This window comes from Mesoplodon densirostris, chromosome 12, assembly GCF_025265405.1.
Source record: "Mesoplodon densirostris isolate mMesDen1 chromosome 12, mMesDen1 primary haplotype, whole genome shotgun sequence".
NCBI classification, from domain to species: domain Eukaryota; kingdom Metazoa; phylum Chordata; class Mammalia; order Artiodactyla; family Ziphiidae; genus Mesoplodon; species Mesoplodon densirostris.
The window spans coordinates 86,478,551-86,502,222 of NC_082672.1; the positions used below are offsets into that span (position 1 = coordinate 86,478,551).

A 23,672-nucleotide genomic window follows, 5' to 3' on the forward strand; every position below is an offset into this window, starting at 1 on the left:
ATTACTCTGCTGGTCTCCATCAAACTTCGCAGTTAGCCAAAAAGACACTTAAAAACAGAAACAGAAATTAAGCCACAGCTGAAAATGAGAACTATTGGTAAAAGGGCAGAAGGGAAGAATTTTCTTGACTATGAAGAGAACTTTTTACTCTGGAACATGTTTATCAAGAAGCAGAGTAGCAATGAAATTGGTAAAGTATGACTGCATAACTTTAGGGGTGTCAAAACCAATATATTATTACTCTAAGAGATTGCTAGTTCCAGGGTCAAAATTACATTGAAATAATCATAGCTTTATTGATATTCTCAAACTTGAAACCCCACTACATTTCAAGGCACTATCTAAATGTACACTTTCTAGTGGTGATGCATTTTAAGGGAACTAAGCCCTGGAGAAACATGTTTCTCTTGAGCACACATTTGGAAACAGAGCTAATTTCATCACCGCTACGTCCTTCAACCACCAGTCCAAACTCCCCATAATCACCACGGTTATTTTACATGGTCTGATATTTGGCCCTATCTTTCTCTCTTTATATCTATATATGTTTATAACAGATTACACAGAAACAGGTCTGTCCGAGATGAGGTAGGGTATTTTTGGGTAATAAATGCATAAATCAAGGAAGCCAGAGAAAGACAGATGGAGACTTTGTAGAGCAAACAAAATCCAAACTTGTGAAAACATGGCCTACTTTGTCTAGAAATAAAAACTTCCCCTGGATGTATATAGGCATTCTTGTTTATATACATGTCTTCAGCAATGCTAAGGAGTGGACATGAGAAATCTGAATACTTAGTTCTAATTTTTCTTTTATTTAACATATTCCCTGTATATAGGCTAATTTCTTTTAGATAATTTTAATATTTCTTAAACCTCAGGCACAGAAAGCTACTTGCCTGGATCATTAAGTACACACACACACACACACACACACACACACACACACACACACACACACACACACACACACACACACACACACACACACACACACACACACACACACACACACACACACACACACACACACACACACACACACACACCTCAAACTTTGAGAAAGCTGAACTTTTAGGTGTAATGTCAAATTTAAACCACATTGATTAGTTTTCCTTCAGGGAGTGCTGGAGGATGTTTGGAAAGTTTTTCTGGAAGCTTGGGGGTTATAGGCTGTGATGGAGGAATGACATATGAACTAACCAATCTTTTTGGTGCTGGTTGTTCCAAAGGCGTTTCTCTTTCCTGACTGGTTCAAATCTTCTGATATATTAGCCACAGAGAGCTAACAGTTAGAATAAAGAAGTGGCTTATTTCTAGTCTAGGTGGCACGCAGTGTGAGGGGCAAAGGTGAGTCCAGATCCAGCACCTGCACACTGTAACCCCAAGCCCCCAGTGCAGATTCGAATTTGCAAAAACTGGCAGGCAGCCACTTCTATCTGTGTAGGAACGTTTCCCCTCACCACCACCTCCTATTGTTAGCTTAGAGCAGTAGTTCTCAAACTTCAGCTGCAGTGCAATCCCCTGGAGGGCCTCTTCAAATACAGACTGACCCACCCCTGGACTTTCTAATTCCAGAGGTCTGGAGTGGAGCCTGAGAACGAGCATTTCGAACAAGTTCCTCAGGGGACACTGCTGCAGCTCTGGGTGGGTTTGGGGACACACTTTGAGAACTACGGCCTCAAGTTTAAAGCAAATGTGTCTAAATGATGCTGAATCTGTTCTTCAAGAGAAAAACTGCGGTTATTGTTCAGAGGAATGCCATTATTTCGTGCTTAGAACCAAGGAGTGCGTATTTATGATAAAGCTCGACTTCAGAGTTGTGCGTGCCATTGATTCTGGACCCCAGTGATCATGTTTGAGGTGATAACATGACAGATGTTCCTGGTCTCTGTTCTTTGGTTCTACTGATTCTAGTTTTTACTGAAAATATTTTAAATAAAGAACAGATATGTGCTGATTAAGTCAAGGAGCTCCTTTGTAAGTGCTTAGGAGAGTAAATAGTACAGATATCATTGAAATTAGAAGCAAATATTGAAGCGAAATTTAAGATTTGGGGGTAAGTTCTTATAGAAGGACAGAAGGACTTCAATAAACCTTTGTTCCCAGGTGAACCCAGAAATTTTCAGTATCCACGATTGCCTAGGTAGGGTAACTCTTGGGTTCTTTTCATCAGGATAAAAAAAAAAAGATCTGAAATCTATGATGTCCTGTTATATAGAGATTTTATGAAAAGTATGCCTAGCCAGGATCAATATCCACTGGGACAGGAATTCTGAAATTTGATATTTAGGTCAGTTAGAGAGAGAGAGGCAAGGCAGCTGCTTTTGGCCATGCTATTCAGGGCGATCCTCGCTCTGTGGCAGGGAGGCTTCACCCTGAATTTCAATGCCCTGTCTTCAGAACACAATGTGGGCTCCGGATTTCCATCTATTCCTCCTCCATGGAAACGGCTAGTGAAGCAAAACTATGTGTGTAAAATTGCTTCTCCCACAGGCGGCTTGTTCCCAGAAGCAGCAAAGTGCCTTCTGTGGAAGACTGTAACCTCGGCGTGGCTCTGTAAAGACAAGAGCCACTTCAAAGATGGCAGATTATAGGGTAAAATAGCACGTTTAGTTTTTAAAATTCCATCTTAACAAGCATCTGTTGTTAAACAAAAGTTTGGGGCGTTGATACGGAAAATACTGACGAGGTGATGCTCTCCCTATGCTGACATGCCACACTGTTTTACTTATTCTCTTCTCTCAAGAAAATATCCTTTTATTAATCCTCACAATAACCCTTGTAAGATATGATCTGCCCTACTCCCCATCCGAGGAACCTTAAGTCAAATTATTTGACCAAGGTTGTCATTAGCAAGTGACAAACTCCCAACCCCAAAGCCTGTGTTCTTTCTACCCTACCCTGGCTACCTATTTCTAATTTTTGTTTTGTGCTGGATTGAGACAGAGTGTCTTCATTTATATACAGATATAGATTTCACAGATATAGCATTTAGTATGGGAAAATATGTAACTGGATCTCTAAGCCTTTTCTGTGAACGTAGAAAAGTGTAGTGAAATGCCCATGGTGAAATCCTATCTTATCACAGAAATGGCCTGTTCCTAGGAATAAGGCGTATGGAGTAAGCAGCTAATGCTTATTCCATTAAGAGCCTTTCAATGTTTTTTTCTGTTAAGAGCCATTAATTTTTTTAATTAATTGGGAAATACAGTAAATACAATTTTCTTTTTTATGCCCAAAGTGTCTTCATCAGGGAAAAATGCCTCCCCCACTCCACAGAAATACCAATCATTCCATGAAGAGGGCTAAGAGTAGGGAGTCCACGCCTCCCATGCACGGTGCCACCAGCCCTACAGGCGAGCACGTAACGTAAACTAGCCAAGCAGACCTCTGCCAGAACTACGGGAAAGATTTTCTCTTTTTGAGGTGGGTGCCAGCTGAAGGGATGCTAGGGCTTGGGGTTGCCAATTGCAATCCTGTCAGCAAATGTAGAAGTTACCTGGAAATGACACCCAGCAAATGATACGGTAAGAGGCGGACAGAGTAAGCACTACTGTGTTAACCTCCAGAGCAAACCACATTCTCTTGAGCTTTCCAGATTCAAGCCCAAATTAATCTCCTTGTTCTGCTCAAGCTAGTCTTATTTGGGGTTCTGTCACTTACCTCTTAAAGAGTACTACTGCAAAACTCTTCCTAGGGCCTCCCTGGTGGTGCAAGTGGTTGAGAGTCCGCCTGCCGATGCAGGGGATACGGGTTCGTGCCCCGGTCTGGGAGGATCCCATATGCCGCGGAGCGGCTGGGCCCGTGAGCCATGGCCGCTGAGCCTGCGCGTCCGGAGCCTGCGCGTCCGGAGCCTGTGCTCCGCAACGGGGGAGGCCACAACAGTGAGAGGCCCGCATACCGCAAAAAAAAAAAAAAAAAAAAAAAAAAAAAAAAAACTCTTCCTAAAATATTTTTATTTCTTTGGACTTCTTAAATTGAGACTATTGAATGCAGCCTGCTACCTGTGTAATCTAGCATATAGTACAACCTGTTGGTCTCAACTGTAAAATGGGAGCAATAGTAAGCGCCTTCTTTAGAAAAAGCTTTGTGAGGACTACGTGAAAAAAAGCCCATACATAAAAACACCCACCGCCATGTATAGAATTCAACAATACCACTTCATTCCCCCCTTTCTCCATTACCTTTCCAAAACATCAACACTCTGAGCATCAAATGGTTCTAAGTTTTTTCATGTATGAACTCATTTACTGTATGCAACTACCACGAGGTAGGTACTATCATTAGCCCCACCTCGTAGAGGGGAGGGGCGGTACGGAGAGGCTTTGAACATATCCAAGGACACACACAGACATGGAGGGGGAGGGAGCTGGGCTACAAATTGTCACATGATGCAGTCAAAGTCCGGTGTTTTCTGGATTTCACCGTCTTTTTGCTATGAGGCGAACTCTCTACCTCTCCTTATGTCTAGTCTAAAACTGTCTTCAGAAAAGCTTCCCAAAACTTAGCTGTTCTATTTACTCTTTTGTAGATTAGGAAACCAGCTCATCAATCATACATAGTAAGTGCCAAATAAAGGGACATTCTAAGTGCAGACCTAAGAGGCACAATAGATTTAGTACAGATATTTTATGTTAAGTTGGAGGTTTAGAAGCTCTTTTTGCTTGTATCTTACTCAAAGTATACTGTCAATGTATTTTGTATACATACCTATGCTCTATTTTTTTTCCAAGTAGTCCCTAAAGGAAACTCATAACAACTGTGATAGCAACAGCTGATGTTTACTGAGTGCTTATAATGTATCAGGCACTCTGCCAAACATTAACCTAAGTATTTACTTTACTCCTCATAGCCACCCTAGGAAGCATTATAAAAGACTAGTAATTGCTAAGTAGCCCAAGGACGCCCAGGGAGTGGATGGAAGGGCAGGGAAGCAGCCCGGCTGGCCCTGCTCCGTGTCCACACTGAGGCAAGAGGCAGCGCCTCACTCTCCTGGCACCTCATACCGGGCCGCGCACCCCCCAGGGCGCACTCAAACGAGCAGTCAGTGAATGAATACATGACATGCTCTTTGCTCAAAAATAGAACAAAAAAACACTTTCAAGTGATACGAAAGGGGACTTTAATGTGAAAGGGGCATTTATTGCGTAGAAAGGAAAAAGCTTTAAAAGCAGATCCTTTCTTGACAATTTATGGTAACTTCTTTAATCCTAAAAAATCCACACTGTCACTGTAATACAAATTTCCCATCCCCTTTTCACCAGGCCGACTTGAAGGCTCTACCCAAGTTAACACCCAGCCAGGGACAGCAGAAGTTTTAGTGTGTCTGAAAGTGAGCTGGGGGTGAGGATCAGAAAACCAGTGCGTCAGCCCTGAAGTGTTTATTTTATGATTCAATCTAGTCCTCCTTACCCCCGCCTTTTAATATTATAAGCAATATATGCCATTATGACAGCTGTTTAGGGTGAAAGAATTCATTAAGACTATAATTATCTGATAAGACTAAGCACACTGTCTAATCCAACTTAGGGCAGATTCATCTACTTCAACTAAAAATACTGAACAGGAAAATTTAAAAAGGTGAATAATGAAATAAAAACCCTGCAGGTCCTATTTCCACTATATATTTCCCTAGTGACCTAAGGAAGGTATCATTCAAACAAAGAGTCATAGTGTGTTTTAAATTTGTATTAATAAGAGTTCCGAGTGCAAATAAACTTGACATTTAGAAAAAAAAAAGTTATTCACTAAGGTTTGTTCATAAAGAAAAACTTGTTCTGTACAATCTCCAATTTTAATGCTTAATACCATAATGCTTCTAAGTCTATAATTAAATTTTAGGTTTAATTTAATAATTCTGCCTTATTGCATCTGGTTAAAAAGACTAGAAAACATCAGGTAGAAAAAAGCAAGAGACTAAGTAAAATGACCTGAATATAAAACTTTACTAAAGGCCTTTTTACAAAAGCCTTTAGAACAAAAAAAACCCTAAAATTTAGAATACTTTTGGCTGAAAAATTAGCAGCTATGAACAAAATTAACATTACATAAGAATATTTTATCAAGAACTGCACTGCAATAATATTGTGGTTTACATATATTAGAATGATTTATAATATACTAAATGCTTATGTATATCAGTCATAGAAAACTCTTTATTAAAAATTTTTTAATATAGTTTAGCACTTTTGAGAGATTCAGTTCCCAGTAAATAACAGGAACACAATTTAGAAGATGCTAGGTGGTAACATCTTTTAATTAGAGACCTAACCAGGTCAGTCTTGTCAAAGAATTATGAAATTATATTCAATAATAAGCATTTATAAGAACTCAAGATAAAACAGGAACTCTAGTCCCCTCATCAGTATTTACGCTTGGCATGAGGAATCATACTATGAGCAAATATGAAGTAAATTCTTGAAAACAACAGCTCACTTTAGAATAAGTGCCAATCAACATTTATTTATTCTTCCCCTGATGCACTATTTCCACCACTCTTCATCTGAACTGTGTTTTCTCCTTGGTTGGTGGTGTATTACTGTTTCTTAAAGACCAATCGTGCCCAGCTAAGCCAAGGTCATCAACTCCTTTGCAGCTGAAGTGAGCTATAAATAGCAGAAGACCAAACACTTTTCAACAGAAAATCAACCACCCTACTCAGCAAGGCCGGAGCCCCACCTCTAAAACAATTTTAGCCAAGGTTGCTTTAGAAGGAGCCCTGTAAGTCCAAGAGTATCACACTACCGTTGTCTCTGGTTTGACAGTAAGTTCAAATCTTCAAAGTATGTATGAAAGTTTCCTAGTTACGTTACTCTGGAAACATAATTGAGTTGAAAATCTTGCTATTTTCGGATGAAATTTCTTCTATTCCGTGTATTTGGTATGAACTCTCACGTCTAGTCACTGAGATATAAAAAGCGTAGGAGATCAAGAAAACGAATTACTGATTACACTGCACCCAAGCCTCTGGGAGCCATGACAGGGAACTGTCCACCCAAACAAACATCTTCTGAATTCAACCTAATGTATTAGCACAGTTGTAGGTAAGTGATTTAACGAGACTCTGTAATTGGGAAATGAGTAGCATTGAACTGTGGTTACTTCCAGAGGAATGGGAAGTCCCCATGTTGTCACTGTTCCACTGAAGAGTACCTCAGCCTTGCCACACTTCCCAACAGAGCCTCTCACTCTTCCATTCGACAATCAGCAGGAAGACTGTATTTAGCTCAGAGAGGATAGGGCCAAAAATAAATAAATAAATAGGGATAAAATAGAAAATGAATACGTACACCAATGGAGTAAAACTCCCCACTGAGCTGATTCAGAGGTAAAACCTATTTGTAAAAAGAAAGTAAGATGCATCTCTATTTTCGGTTTCAGTCAAAAGAGCATGCTTCATTCTTGGCAAACTAGCTACGTGGTGTGATATGATATACTTTTTATTTCCGCTGTTATTTATACTTTAAAAACTATTGCTTACTAAGGACGTCTTAATATTTATTTAAAAGTCTGTTTATAATACTGTATTAAGACATTTTAACATTTACAATTGGAAAAAATATATACTCTAGTCAGTCATCTCAGTACTACTTCTTCAATTTCATCTTCTACGGAATCAGCTGCTTTTACTGCTGGTTTATTGTTTGCATGTTCTAATTGGTGTCTATTTGGATTAAAACTTTTTCCTTCGCTGAGGAAAGTCATCATCATCACCAACATATTCCCTACCCCTGCTGCTTTTATCCCCAGGGAGAACATTTAGCGGGACAGAGTCTCTACTGGTCGCAGCCAGAGAATTTGGGTCCCTGTTTTCTGAGGAAATGCTGCTGCTGCCACTGGCACCAAATAGCTGTTCCATCAGATTAGCTTTTTTCTCTTTTCTTGGAATTAAATCGACACTGTCTTTACTAAATTTCTCTATATTGTTTCTTTGGAAATCCAAAAGGCTACTTCTTTGGCTAACTGGATTGGACTTCCCTAATGTTTTCGCAAATGAAGGCACATAGCTACCAAATGCAAGCTCATCTGGAGAGGATGGTTTTCTGATACTGCCCGGATTCTGACCATCTCCTTTTGTACTGAAAAGACTGATGTCTGGCAAATGATGCCCATTAAATAATCTCTCTGGGGATTCAAAGAATGTGTGTGTTTTGGGGTTTCTCTCTGGGGAGTGCAGTTTTGGTTCCAAATCAGGAAGCAATGGCAGAGAAGGATATTTTAGATTCCGAGGACCTTGGGATTCTCTGCTGATTTCATTCAGTTTAGCAAGTAGCATTTCTCTCTTTAGCCTTTCTTCTTCCTCTTCTTCCAACTTATCAGTATTCTGAATTTGGCACATTTCCATTTGGTATCTTCCAGTTTCCAACACTGGCTTTTCTTCTCTCTCCAACAAAGATGTCTTTTCCTTTTGCTTTTTAGCAAGTTCTTCTCTTTCCCGCTCTGTATAAAATCACATTTTAAAAATGGGATTTTATAGTAGTATTTTCAAATAAGAAAAAACTCTCATCTTTTACAAAACAATAGCTTTATCTAATTTGTGTATGATCAGTAGTACAGTGAGGGTGGACACCATAAATTTCATTTTTATACTTGATATTCAGGGTTTCAAAAAATAATATCTACTTAATATATATTTAAGATTCACAATTATAGAAAAAATTTTGTTCTTCAAGTTAGGGGTGAGGAAGAAGGTTCTCTGCCTACTTTTTATACCTAATAGTGTGCTGTACACTGAATGGAGGATGGTGGGATGGGTGGAGCAAAGACTTTAAATTTAAAAATAAATTGAACCTTTGGATGTCATACCCTGAGAAGAGGATACAACATCACTTATGTAGTGTTCTGACAGAAGATGCAATAACCTGAATTTTATTAACAGAAAACTTCAGATAAACCCCAAACAAGAAACATTTTATTTAAAAAATGGGTCGGTGTTCATGAAAAATGTTAATCTCACAAAATATTTTTAAAAGGCTGAGAAGCTGTTTTAGATGAAAGGATACTGAAAAGATATGAGAACTAAATGCAATTCATGATCACATCCTAAAGGGAAGAAAATGCTATAAAGGACAATACTGTGTCAACTGACAAAACTGTACTGTGGATGGCAGATTGGAGAAATGTGTTGTATCAAAGTTAAATTTCCTGAAGTTAAACTATACTGGAATGATAAAAGAGAATGTCCTTATTTTGGAAAAATACATATGAAAGTATTTTAGGATATGGGATATGGCCATGAAGTATACAACTTACTCTTAAGTGGTTCTCTGGCTGTTATTGCCACTTTACTATAACTTTGAAAGGATTTCTAAATGAAAAAGCTAAAAATATTAAACATGTAAGAACACTACACATTTGGTAACTTTAGTAAATGGCACATATTCTCACTGATAATCAGATCATTCCACACAGACTCCAGGAAAAAAAAAAACATCAGTCAAAAATGACAAAGAAGTGATAGTCTTCTGTTACTTTATTCCTTTTCCTGGTTCCTAGACAGAGATGACCATAATACCTATTTTCTACTCTATAGTTGAACATGTGCAAGTGTCTTCCTTTGTGGTTTAGCCAACAGTGATATAAATGTGGCTTCTATTTCAACTGTTAGATTGTTTTAAATACACACACAAAAGTGTACATACTCTAAGCAACAATTAGGTCATGATTTTTTGTTAACTTTAAGGGAAAAACAGTATTTCTCTGTAAGCAGCTAATACATAATTAATAAAATACATGCAAAGGATTAGAGTCTGGGATCCTTCTCGCTTATACCTTTAAGACATTTTATCCAAATGGAAATGAATTTATTCCTGAACTTGATTTCCAGTATCTGAAACTATGTGAATTGGTTCACTAAAATTCCACATTAATGGTTGACTATATTAAAGATTTATATATTAAAACCAAAGAAAAATTATAGGAATATATTCAAGGCCTCACAATTCACTGATTTTAATGTTTGGGCTGGTCTACAGACTAGACAGTCTCAAGGTCACGCCAATAAACAGGGTTGTCTTTCAGCTATCTCTTCATCAAGCTTTAGTTAATACACAAAGAATTTTTTTCCCCTTTCAACTGATTTCTACTTCATCTGAATTTTCTGAAGGTAACTTGTTTCTATCCCCTAATCCCAAATAGAAACTGACTTACAGTCTTCATTCTTTTTCTTTCCTTAGTAACTTCATTCAAATATTTGTGACTGGGCCTCCCTGGTGGCGCAGTGGTTAAGAGTCCGCCTGCCGATGCAGGGGATACGGGTTCGTGCCCCGGTCTAGGAGGATCCCATATGCCGCGGAGCGGCTGGGCCCGTGAGCCATGGCCGCTGGGCCTGCACATCCGGAGCCTGTGCTCCGCAACGGGAGAGGCCACAACAGTGAGAGGCCCGCATACCGCAAAAAGAAAAAAAAAAAAAAGAAAAAAAGAAAAAAAAAATATTTGTGACTGCTTGATAGACTCCCCCCACCACTGTATCAACCTTTTCTTGTTCTGTATAACCAATTCACTGTTCAGGGGATATTAACCCTTTCTTTTCCAAGGGATGCTGACTTATTACTTGCTTAAACTCTTTCTTACCATCCTCCAGCTTCTCAGCCTCCTGTTTCACAGCATGGAGTCCTTGATCTTTAACAAATTTGTCTTCTCTTTCCACAACTGGGTTTAGAATCCCTGCTTCTTTATGATCATCTCTCTCTTGAGATTCCAGATCCTATTATACATTTTTTTTAAATGCAAGTTCACATGCAGGAAAAGGGGGGAAAAGCAATTTAAATATCATAGATTTATCTCCCATTAAGCACAATCCCAACTGTTAGAAGTTAAAGCAAATTTTCCATTTCTAAAGCAGCAAGCTACAAGTTACCACCTTTGAAAGATTTTCCAAAGCACACAAGATTATTTCTTACTTTAGTTAAAATTTTTAAAGAGGCATTTGGAAAACATATCAGAACTAATATAATGGAAGCAAAACCAATACCCTACATAAAATTCTGAAGAGACAAGTATCAGGAAGTATCCTTACTGGGCTTCCTTGGTGGCACAGTGGTTAAGAATCCACCAGCCAATGCAGGGGACACGGGTTTGAGCCCTGGTCTGGGAGGATCTCACATGCCGCGGAGCAACTAGTCCTGTGCACCACAGCGACTGAGCCTGCACTCTAGAGCCCACGAGCCACAACTACTGAAGCCCACGCTCCTAGAGCCCGTGCTCCACACAAGAGAAGACACTGCAATGAGAAGCCTGCGACTGCAACAAAGAGTAGCCCCCGCTCTCTGCAACTAGAGAAAGCCCACACGCAGCCACGAAGACCCAACACAGCCAAAAATAAATAAATGTTTATTAAAAAAAAAGAGAGGTATCCTTACTTTGCATATTTCACAACAAAATCTGATGAATTCAGTTAACCAATATAGGCTATTCATCAACTATTAAAGGCCAAGTGATATGGTGTTGAGCTGTAACACCGGCAGTGACAATGGCATAGAATCTTTCAAGTTTATACTATGCCCAAGGTCTCCAACTAATAAATCTTATAATATTTAAATCAAATAAAAATGTAAACTTAAAATTTATTGTTTCTTATGGTCCCTTTCACGTGTGTGTGTAATTTTTCTTAATAAAAGTAAAATTTATTACTAGTGGATTTGTAGAGAATTGTCTCCTAGTATCCGTTTTCCCCTTCTTCCTTTTTGTTACAGAATCCCTTAAGTTTTACCAGAGCACAGGGCTGCCTAACTGGAGACCACATTTGCTAGCCTCCCCTGCAGCTAGACAGGACCAATGGAATGTGAGTGGAAGTATGTATGCAACTTCTGATCACATTTATAAAAACAAAAGCTGCTTGCCCTCCACTTCCTCATTCCTCCTTCTCCCAGGTATGATAAGACAATTGCAACCACACAGATGCAGATGCATACTTTTTGATCGAAAAACAATAAGATAGAGAATGGCTACCATGGAACAAAGGTGTCTACCTATCCTGGGGACTACCCACTGACCTTCAGTTTATTACAAGAGAAAGAATCTTATCTCTTGCTTGAGCCACTGTATTCTGGGTCTCTTTCCAATAGCAACAGCCTATACTTTTACTAACAGAGCTCCCATTTGCTGGGACCCCTTAAAGTGACAGGATTAGTCTTAAGAGCTTTATAAACTTCATGATTAGCTATTACTACAAACCTGAAGGGTAACCCACCCTTGTTTTATAGATTAGGAAACTGAGGCTCCAACAAGTCACACAAGTCACTAAAATGTTAGAACTGTAATTTAATTAAAACGCAGTGCTAACTCCAGGGCTATATCCTCTTTCACTATATCAGGTTGCTGCTGCTGCTTCTGCTGAATCTTATAAAGGGCAAATTTTTTAACCCTTCTAAAGTTAAGAATTACTTTGCTATTCCACACTTTGCCTTTTCAAAAAAAAAAATCTAGTCTCAAGGATTTGTAAATATAGGAGGAATCACACTTAGCAGATACAGCTAACTTATCTAAATTGTAAAACAAAAACAAAATAAAGGAAAAAAAAAAAAAACTAGAGTACACACAGAAATCAATTCAGTCCACACACAGGAAGTGATCTCAGGATCCCTGGGACACTTACAAGTAGTATCAAAAATATAGCATTATATGAAATATGCAGGATCCCTCGTATATTGTTTTCTTTAGAGTTTCAACTGTAAACACTAAAGATAAAACCCTATTAGAGAAAAGGACCTTCCAGTACTCAATATGAGTCCTTTTAAATGAAGATGCAACACAGACCTCCTGAATTCCACTCTAATTTGAATGGGATAAAGTCAGATTCCACTGCAATTACTTTGCTCGACATTCAGCTAAACTATAAAATTCTCTTACATAGGAGGCCAAAAAAATTAAATGTAGTCAAATTCTAACAAATCATTTGAAAGCTACTATAACTTGCTATTAAACATAAAAGCCAGAAGGATTTTTAGAGACTATCTGGTAAGAGACATAAAAGGTAAGAAACTTAGAAAATTTTCTTTTCTTCTTCCTCCAACCTAGAAAGTACAATTGACATTTCTGAAGCATCTGAAAGATACAGTGTTAACGCAAAGGAGTTTAATAAAATGCACAGATGTTACCTCTTTCCCTGTAAAAGGCTAGCTGCACATTTATACAGCTATGGCACTAGCTTCACTGCTGAAATTTTTAAATGTTTGATGTTGTGCATTTAGGAATAACTTCAAACCTAGAGTTTAGTACTTAATCATATTGCTAAACTCACCAAAGAAAGACGTTCAGGTTCTTTCCATTTGTTTTCATAACACGTAACTGTTTGTGGTGTTATAGGATATTCCTCCAGCTCGAAGTCTTCACTGGTTTGTACTTCTTTTGTACACTGGTTTGTAAAATCACTCTGGCATGCAGCTACCATGAAAATTATAAAAGAATTTTTCCAATCATATTGAACAGTGCTAAGATATATGGAATTCAACTGGTATATCTTCACCCTCTAAATGAGAAAATGCACGTTTCTCAGCTCCATGACTACTATTACTGTTTTTATTTCTAGGATTTACTGGCAATTTTGTCATTTGAGGACAACTCTGAGGGATAAATCTATTAAACTTTTACAAAGTTTATGTTTTTAACTTTTTGCAAGCCAGAGAAGAAGGAAATTACACTTTTGTTTTTTAAAAAAGTAAGAATATGCATAAAAATAGCAAAGTATTTATATGAGTGAAATGAAATGACAGCTGGGATTTGCTTTAAAATACTCTAGAAAAAAAGTAGAAAAAATAGGTGAAATAAAATTAGTAAAATGTATAACTGTTAAAGGTGGTGATACATAAATAAAGGTTTATCATACTATAATCTCCTGTTTAGGGTATGCTTATATTTTTTCATAAAAGTTTAGAAAAATAAGTTATAATAAGAAAAACAATTTTAATTATGTAAAACATAACTGTAATGACCTCAAGGGAAAAAACTGAGAAAGTGAAAGGATTTCTGAAAAGTACCTATAAGGAAATTTATTTCAATAAAGTTCTTTCCCTTCATCTTCCTTCTACTTCAGAATTATTTTATTATTAATAACTACAATGTTTTTCAACAATAATAACTACTATACCATTTTTTCTTGATGTAATTTCTTTTTCTTTCTTTGGAGAAGACTTTGGCAGACGATTAGAATATATGTTTTTTATGTCCAGTTCTCTCTCCTTTTCCTGAAAACAAACCCAACACAATTAAGAATGTAGAGGGGCTTCCCTGGTGGCACAGTGGTTGAGGGTCTGCCTGCCGATGCAGGGGACACGAGTTCGTGCCCCAGTCCAGGAGGGTCCCACATGCCGCGGAGTGGCTGGGCCCGTAAGCCATGGCTGCTGAGCCTGCGCGTCCGGAGCCTGTGCTCCACAACAGGAGAGGCCACAACAGGGAGAGGCCCGCATACCACAAAAAAAAAAAAAAAAAAGAATGTAGAGTCTCAGTTTAAAATAAAACAAAAATCCTCATCTTTTCAACTGGTATTTTCCTTACCAAGTTGGAATATACCTAAGTTCAGCTTCCCTTTGTAACTACCAACTATAGAAAGGAATGTCTTTAGGACATTTAGGTTATGGTAGAGCAATGATTCTCCATTGGAAGTCCAATATGCACTAGCAGTCATGAAAATCAGAATAAGGCAAAATTCATTTTCTACCCACTCCTACATGATATAGTAATGTCTTCAACTGACTTCCAGGCTTAGCCACACAGACAAAGAATTTAATTAGCACCTCTCAAATGTGGGTTCCAAATTAATGGTGAGTTAAAAATTAGACCCTTTTTTTTTTTTTTTTTTTTTTTTTTTGCGGTACACGGGCCTCTCACTGTTGTGGCCTCTCCCGTTGCGGAGCACAGGCTCCGGATGCACAGGCTCAGCGGCCATGGCTCATGGGCCCAGCCGCTCCACAGCATGTGGGATCCTCCCGGACCGGGGCACGAACCCGCGTCCCCTGCACCGGCAGGCGGACTCTCAACCACTGCGCCACCAGGGAAGCCCTAGACCATTTTTTACAACACAAGTGTTCTTCACCATTTTGCAGCTATGGCTTTCTCTGAGAATTTGATTAACAAAATGAAAATTCTATGCAAGATAATGCATAAACACTTAATGTTGCACAAAATTTCAACACATCAATGACCTCTGGATAGAATTAAGAACACCTACTTTAACAGAATTAATTAATTCTAATGCTTCCTCTAAACACTGTGAAAAGGAAGGGCATTATTTGGAACATCTTTAAAAATAATCAACCATGGGGTTATCTGAGGAAGAACACTGAATTATTCAACCATGCAACACAGAAAAACTCTAGTTCCCATAACTTTCTTGCAGGATTTTATAACTTTTTTCAGTTATATCATTCCTATTAGTGTATCTAATGTCTCATTTTTGGTTATAGTGATTATATTAACAAATATTTTCTTCATAAGTGCCAAAGGAAATATTAGAATTTTGTAAATGATATTGTACCAAAGTTCCAAATATAAATGATAACAATGTTTTAAAATAGAGTCTTCATCTAATATATAACATAGGGAGAAATGATGCCATTTAAAATAAAATGCTTACCTTTAATTTGTGATATAGTTGTTGTAGCTCCTTTTGAAGAACTTTATTTTCATCATTAGCCTCATATGCCCTTTTCCTTTCAGCAAGCAACTGTCGCTGGAAACTGTTAGTACTTAGCTCAAGGTTTCTTGATAGTTCCTATGATATGTGTATAAATACATTAAAAAATAGTACTTAAAAAATAATTCAACAGTAAAATACTGCACTTAGTGTCAAAATGACATTTTTAGTGGTACTAAACAAGACATACAAATCAGGTTGGGCTTAGTGTTCATAAACATACAATAAAATGGAACATAGATTTACCAACAATTTAGTAAGATACTTCGCCTATTATTCCTCTCTTTGTTTTCCACAATGATTTGTAGATAAATTCTTAAGCAGTTGCATCAAGAGCACATGGATAGTCATTTAAGTTGGGAGCAAGAGACAGCCAAAGGATGTGATGAGAAGCACTGGCTTTTGGGAATCATTGTTTGGGCAAATAGAAACTGAGGCAGCTGTGTAAAATTACAAAGCACTATTCAAGGTGCAGAGATCATCATCCCAGTTTTTACTTATTTCAGCTCTAAAGGCACACAGGATCAAAGGGAAAGGATGGAAGATGCTATTTTAAGCACACAGAAACCAGAAGAAGGTGGGCATAGTCAGATAAAATAGACTTCAAGGCAAAAAGGGTAACAAAAGACAAAGAAGGTCATTATCTAATGATAAAGTGGTCAACACATAAAGAAGACAACAATCATAACACATACACTCCTGAGACTTCCCTGGTGATCCAGTGGGTAAGACTCTGTGCTCCCAATGCAGGGGGCCCTGGTTTGATCCCTGGTCAGAGAACTAGGTCCCGCGTGCATGCCACAACTAAGAAGTCCACATGTCACAACCAAGAGTTTGCATGCCACAACTAAGAAGTCCTTATGCCCCAAGTAAAAGATTGCACATGCTGCAACTAAGACCCAGCACAGCAAAAATAATAAATAAATAAATAAATAAATATTTTTCAAAAAACCACATACACTCCCAACACCCAAGCACCAAAACATATTAAGCAAATACTGATAGATCTTAAGGGAGAAATCGACAACAATACAATAACAGTAGGGGACTTCAATACCACACTATTAGCAATGGAAAGACTGTTCAGATAGAAAATCAGCAAGGAAATGTTGGAACCACACTTTAAAATAAATGGACTAACAGACATATACAGAACACTACATCCAACAGCAGCAGAATACGCATTCTTTGCAAGTGCACATGGAACAGTCTCCAAGATTGATCATACTGACCACAAATCTTAGCAAATTTAAGAAGAATAAAATCATACCAACTATCTTTTCTGACCACAATGGTATGAAAACAGAAATCAACAATAAGAAAGTGAAAAGATTTATAAATATGTGGAAATTAAACAACACACTTCTAAACAACCATTAGGTCAAAACAGAAATCAAAAGGGAAATTTAAAAATTACCTCAAAACAAATGAAAATGGAAATACAACATACCAAATCTTGTGGGATGCAGTAAAAGCTGGAAGTTTAGAGCATTAATGCATATATTAAGAAATTAGAAAGATCTCAAATAAACAACCTAACTTTACACTTCAAGAACTCGAACAAGTTAAGCCCAAAGTTAGAAGGAAGGAAATAATAAAGGTCAGAGTGGAAATAAATGAAATAGAGACCAGAAAAACAATAGAAAGGATCAATGAAACTAAGAGCTGGTTCTTTGAAAAGATAAACAAAATTGACAAACCTTTACTTGGACTAAGGAGAAAAGAGAGAATTAGAAGTGAAAGAGGAGACATTACAGCTGAACTACAGAAATGCACTGAATCATAAGCAACTAGTATGAAAGATTATATGCCAAAAAGCTACGTAACCTAGAAGAAATGGATACATTTTTAGAAACACACAACCTACCAAGACTGAATCAGAAAGAAACAGAAAATCTGAACAGACTAATGAGTAATGAGATTCAATCAGTAATCAAAAAACTCCCAACACGGAAAAGAAAAGATCAAGGTGGTGGAGGTAAGGGGACGTGGTGCTCACCTCCCCCCATGAACACATCAAAAATACACCTACAGGTGGAACAATTCTCACTGAAAACTAACTGGAAACTGGAAAAAGGACTGAACAACCAAGGCTGTAAGGAAAAGGTAATCACACAGGAAAGGAAGAAAAGCGATCAGGTAGGGACCTGTGCTCCTGGGAGGGAACTCAGAGGAAATAAGAAATTGCAAAGGTGGATACCCACCCCGGGGAGTGAGTGGGTCAAGCCACAGACTGGGTGTCCCAGTCCTGGGGTCCTATGTGGAGGAGACAAGCCTCCTGGACTGCTTGGACAGATAGAAAGGCTGGAGAAGCCTGGACTCTATTCATGAGGTGTGAGCACTGGCCTGCCTCTGAAGCAGGGTGAAGAGAGGTCTGCTCTAGCAGCTGCCAGATTGCCCACAACCGTGCCACTCTGGGCCCCACTGTACCACACTGTACCACACCTCAACACCTCCCTACCCCATAAACACAGAGAAACCATTCAGGCTCCCCTCCCCTGTGGAGCACAGTGGAAGCTGGGAACAGCAACCGGCTGTGAGGGGAAAAGGGGTCTTGCCTCTGAGGAGAGGTCTGGGTAGTTGCTGGGTTTCCCACGGCCACCTCACCGTGCACCAGTGAATGCTTTGGCTCTACTCAGTTTGTGCCACAGTGTGGCACTGGATGTGGGACAGCCACGACCAGGGAAAAGACTCTACCATGGGTTGCATCTGAAGGAGCCACAGACACCTATACAAGCAGTGCGTTGAACCTCTGTATGTGAAAGGCCCCACTTGCTTCAGCACTCCCTACTCTGGGGCAAAGGTCTTGGTGCTGGGAGAGAGAAAAACACACACGTAAAGGGAACTGAGGCAGCTTGAGCCTGACACAAAGGGCTTCTGTTTCAGCAACTTGGGATCAGACCCCACCCCTGACAGAGAGGTGACAGCCACTGAACATAGAGAAAGTCCTGTCTCACACCAGCACATCAGGAAAGATGTGACTGGCATCCACATCAAATCCAGCCCTCCCACCAAAGGCACTGGGCATGTGCAGTCTGCACAGGGACACTCCCAAATAAGAACACCCCTTCAAGACCACAAAAGGTCACTGCTTCACCTTAGTTCATAGAAGCAGAGAAAAGTAAAATTAAAAGGCAGAGGAACTATTCTCAATTCAAAGAGCAAGAAAAAAAAACCTGAAAAAATAATGAAATGGAAATAAACAACAGGTAAGTAATTCAAAACACTGGTAATAAAAAGCTTAACTGAATTAGGTAAAAGAATTGATCTAAACACTGAACATTTTAACAAGGAATTAGAAACATAAAAAAAAACACCCAATCAGAAATGAAGAACTCAACAGCTGAAATAAAAAACACACTAAAAGGAATGAATAGCAGGTTAAGTAATATGGAAAAATGCATAATTGACCTGGAAGATATAATCATGGAAATCACCAAATCAGAACAGCAGAGAGAAAAACACATTTTATAAAGTGAAAGCAATCTAAGAGATCTCTCCAATAACATTAGTGTTCCAACATTTGCATTATATGGGTTCCAGAAGGAGAGAGAGAAGGGGATCAAAAACGGATTTGAAGAAATTATGGTTGAAAACTTCCCAAACCTGAAGCAGGAAACAGATAACCAGATACAGGAAGCAGAGAGGGTTCCAAACAAGATGAACCCAAACAGACCCACACCAAGACATACAATTAAAATGGCAAAAGTTAAAGAGAATTCTAAAGGCAGCAAGAGAAAAACAAAGCGTCATATATAAAGGAATCCCCATGAGGCTATCAGCTGATTTCTCTGCAGAAACTTTGCAGGCCAAAAGGGATAGGTATGATATATTCAAAATCCTGAAAGGGAAAATCCTGAAACCTATGATACTCTGCCCAGCAAGATTATCATTTAGAATAGGAGAGATAGGGCTTCCCTGGTGGCGCAGTGGTTGAGCGTCCGCCTGTGGATGCATGGGACACGGGTTTGTGCCCCGGTCCGGGAAGATCCTACATGCTGCAGAGCGGCTGGGCCCGTGAGCCATGGCCGGCCGCTGAGCCTGCGCGTCCGGAGCCTGTGCTCCGCAATGGGAGAGGCCACAACAGTGAGAGGCCCACGTACCGCAAAAAAAAAAGAGTAGGAGAGATAAAGAAATTCTCAGACAAGCAAAAACTAAAAGAATTCAGCATACTAAACCTACCCTAAAAGAAATGTTGAAGGGTCTTCTCTAAATGGAAAAGAGGTAAGAATCTGTAGGAAAGCGAAAATCCTAGTAGGAAAGTCAAATACACAGTAAGGATTGAAGATCACTTAAATAAGCCAGTATGTAGATTAAAAGACAAAAAAAGTATAAAAGCAACTATAACTAAAATAAACAGTTAAGCGATAATCAAGAAGATGTAGAATATGATATCAAATACACAAAATGTGGGTTACGAAGGTAAAAAATGTAGGTTCTTTTAGAATGTGTTTGAATTTAAATGATTACCAGTTTAAAACAAGTAGATATAATTATGAGTCAACATATATGAACCCCATGGTAACCACAACTGGAAAACAATAAAGTGGCAATAAGTATGTACCTATTAATAATTACTTTAAATGTCAATGGACTAAATGCTCTGATCAAAAGAATAAGGTGGCTGACTGGATTAAAAAAAAAAAAAAGACTCTTGAATATGCTGCCTACAAGAGACTCACTTCAGAGGTGAAGACACACACAGTGTCAGAGGATGGAAAAAGATGTTTCATGTAAACAAAAATGACAAAGTGTGGGTAGCAATACTCATATCAGACAAAATCATATCAGACTTTAAAATAAAGACTACAATGAAAGACAAAAAAGGCCTTATACAATGATAAAGGGATCAATACAAGAGGGTATTACACTTGTTAACATAAACACACCCAATACAAAAGCACCTAAACATATAATGCAAATACAGACATAAAGGGAGAAATTGACAACAATACAATAGTATGAGATGTTAACACTCCACTGACATCAAAGGACAGATCATCAAGACAGAAAATCAATAAGGCACAGAGGCCTTAAATGACACAACAGACCAGTTAGACTTAATTGATATCTACATGAGACTACATGCAAAAAAAGCAGAATACACATTCATATCAAGCACACATGGAGCATTCTCCAGTACAGATCACATACAAAGTCACAAAACAAGCCTTAACAAATTTAAGAGGACAGAAATTATTTCAAGCATCTTTTCCAACCACAGCAATATAAAACTAGAAAATCAACTACAGAAAGAAAAGTGGATAAAGAACAAACGTGGAGATTAAACAACATATTACTAAAAAAACAATGGTCACTGATGAAATCAAAGAGGAAATAGGGCTTCCCTGGTGGCGCAGTGGTTGAGAGTCTGCCTGCTGATGCAGGGGACACAGGTTCGTGCCCTGGTCCAGGAAGATCCCACATGCCGCGGAGCGGCTAGGCCTGTGAGCCATGGCCGCTGAGCCTGCGTGTCCGGAGCCTGTGCTCCGCAGCGGGAGAGGCCCCAACCATGAGAGGCCCGCATACCTCAAAAAAAAAAAAAAAAAAAAAAAAAAGGAAATAAGAAAATACCTCAAGACAAATGAAAATGAAAACACAACTTTCCAAAATCTATGAGATGCAGCAAAAGCAATTCTAAGAGGGAAGTTCATAGCAATACAGGACTTCCTCAAGAGCAAGAAAAATCTCAAATAACCTAACCTACCACCTTAAAGAATTAGAAAAAGAGCAAAGCCCAAAGTCAGCAGGAGAAGGAAATAATAAAAATCAGAGGAAATAAAGATTTAAAAAATGTAGAAAAAGATCAATGAAACCAAGAGCTGCTTTTTTTAAAAGATAAACAAAATTGATAAATGTTTAGCCAGGCTCACCAAGAAGAAAAGGGAGAGGACCCAAAAGAACAAAATAAGAAATGAAAAATGATAAATAACAACCAATACCATAGAGATACAAAAAATCGTAAGAGAACACTATGAACAGTTATATGCAAACAACTGGACAATCTAGAGGAAATGGAGGAAACTTCTAGAAACATACAGCCTGCCAAGACTGAGTCAAGCAGTTTTTTTGTAATAAAAAAAAAAAACCCAGCAAACAAAAGTCCAGGACCAGATGGCTTTACGGGGAAATTCTACCAAGCATTTAAAGAACTTATACCTATCCTTCTCAAACCATTCCAAAAAACTGAAGAGGAGATAACAATGCCATATTTATTCTACAAGGCCACCATTACCCTGATGCCAAAACCAAAACAAGACACTACAATAAAAGAAAGTTACAGACCAATATCTTTGATGAATATAGATGCAAAAATCCTCAGGCAAAGTACTCACAAACTGAATCCAGCAATATGTAAAAAGGACTATACACCATGATCAAGTTGGATTTATTCCAGGGTCACAAGGATGGTTCAATATTCGAAATCAATGTGAACACCACATTAACAAAAGGAAAGATAAAAATCATATAATCATCTCAAAAGACACACAGGAAAAGCATTAGATAAAATTCAACATGCATTCATGATAAAAACTCTCAACATAATAATGGCCATTTATGACAAACCCAGAGCCAGCATACTCAATAGTGAAAAGCTGAAAGCCTTTCCACTAAATTTAGGAACAAGACAAGGATGCCCACTCATACCACTTCTATTTAACATAGTATTGGAAGTTCTAGCCACAGCAATCAGACAAGAAAAAGAAATAAAAGGCATCCAAATTGAAAGAGAAGAAGTAAAACTGCCACTATTTGCAGATGACATGATACATTACATAGAAAACCCTGAAGTCTCCACCCCAGAACTATTAGAATTAATGAATTCAGCAAAGTTGTACGATACAAGATACATAAACAAAAATACATTGCGTTTCTATACACTAATATTAAATTATCAAAAAGAGAAAGTAAAAAAAAATCCTGCTTAAAATTGCATCAAAAATAATAAAATACCTAGTAATGAACTTAACCAAAAAGGTGAAAGACCTACACTCTGAAAACTATAAAACACGAATTGAAGATAAAAAAAAGAAATGGAGAGATATCCCGTACTCTTGGACTGGAATAATTAATATTGTTAAATGGCTATACTATCCAAAGCAATCTACAGATTTAATGCAATCCATGACATTTCTCACAGAACTAGAACAAGTAATCCTAAAATTCATATGGAACCACAAAAGATCCCAAATTGCCAAAGTAATCTTGAGAAAAAAGAACAAAGCTGGAGGTATTACCCTACGAGATTTCAGATTATATTACAAAGCTACAGTAATCAAAACAGCATGGTACTGGCATAGAAACAGACATATAAATCAATGGAACAGAATAGAGAGCCCAGAACTAAACCCATGCACCTATGGTCAATTAATCTATGACAAAGGATGCAAGAATATAAGGAGAAAAGACGGTCTCTTCAATAAGTTGTGCTGGGAAAACTGGAAAGCTACATGTAAAATAATGAGAGTAAAACATTTCCTTACAACATATAGAAAAATAAACTCAAATAGATTAAAGATCTAAATGTAAGACCTGAAACCACAAAACTCCTAGAAGAGAACATAGGTGGAAGCCTCTTTGACATAAATCCTAGCAATATTTTTTTTGGATCTGTCTCCTATGGTAAAAGAAATAAAAGCAAGAGTAAACAAATGAGATGTAATTAAACTTAAAAGTTTAAAACTTAGAACCCATTCCATAGGTTGTCTTTTCATTTCAACAGAAATGAAACAACCAAAACCAAACAAACAATCTGATCAAAAAATTGGCAGAATACCTGAACAGACATTTTCCTAAAGAAGACATACAGATGGCCAAGAGGCACATGAAGAGATGCTCAACATCACTAATTACTGGAGAAATGCAAATCAAAACCAAAATAAGATATTGCCTCACACTTCTCAGAATAGCTATCATCAAAAAGAATACAAATAGTAAATGTTGGCAAGGATGTGGAGAAAAGAGAACCCTTGGTGGGAATGTAACTTGCTGCAGCCACTATGGAAACCAGTATGGAGTTTCCTCAAAAAACTAAAAA

At 38.1% G+C, this 23,672-nt stretch overlaps 1 protein-coding gene across 1 annotated transcript in view; it reads right to left on the reverse strand.

The window, feature by feature from the left end:
* Nucleotides 1–6,152: 6,152 nt before the first annotated feature.
* The window catches only part of LCA5 (lebercilin LCA5), a 57,826-nt gene continuing 40,306 nt past the window's right edge, over nucleotides 6,153–23,672 (reverse strand). The window contains 6 exon segments of the mRNA XM_060114706.1: nucleotides 6,153–7,702; nucleotides 7,704–8,442; nucleotides 10,576–10,708; nucleotides 13,244–13,386; nucleotides 14,090–14,186; nucleotides 15,575–15,712. Of these exon segments, the coding sequence (XP_059970689.1) occupies nucleotides 7,579–7,702; nucleotides 7,704–8,442; nucleotides 10,576–10,708; nucleotides 13,244–13,386; nucleotides 14,090–14,186; nucleotides 15,575–15,712 (1,374 nt within the window). The 3' untranslated portion in view covers nucleotides 6,153–7,578.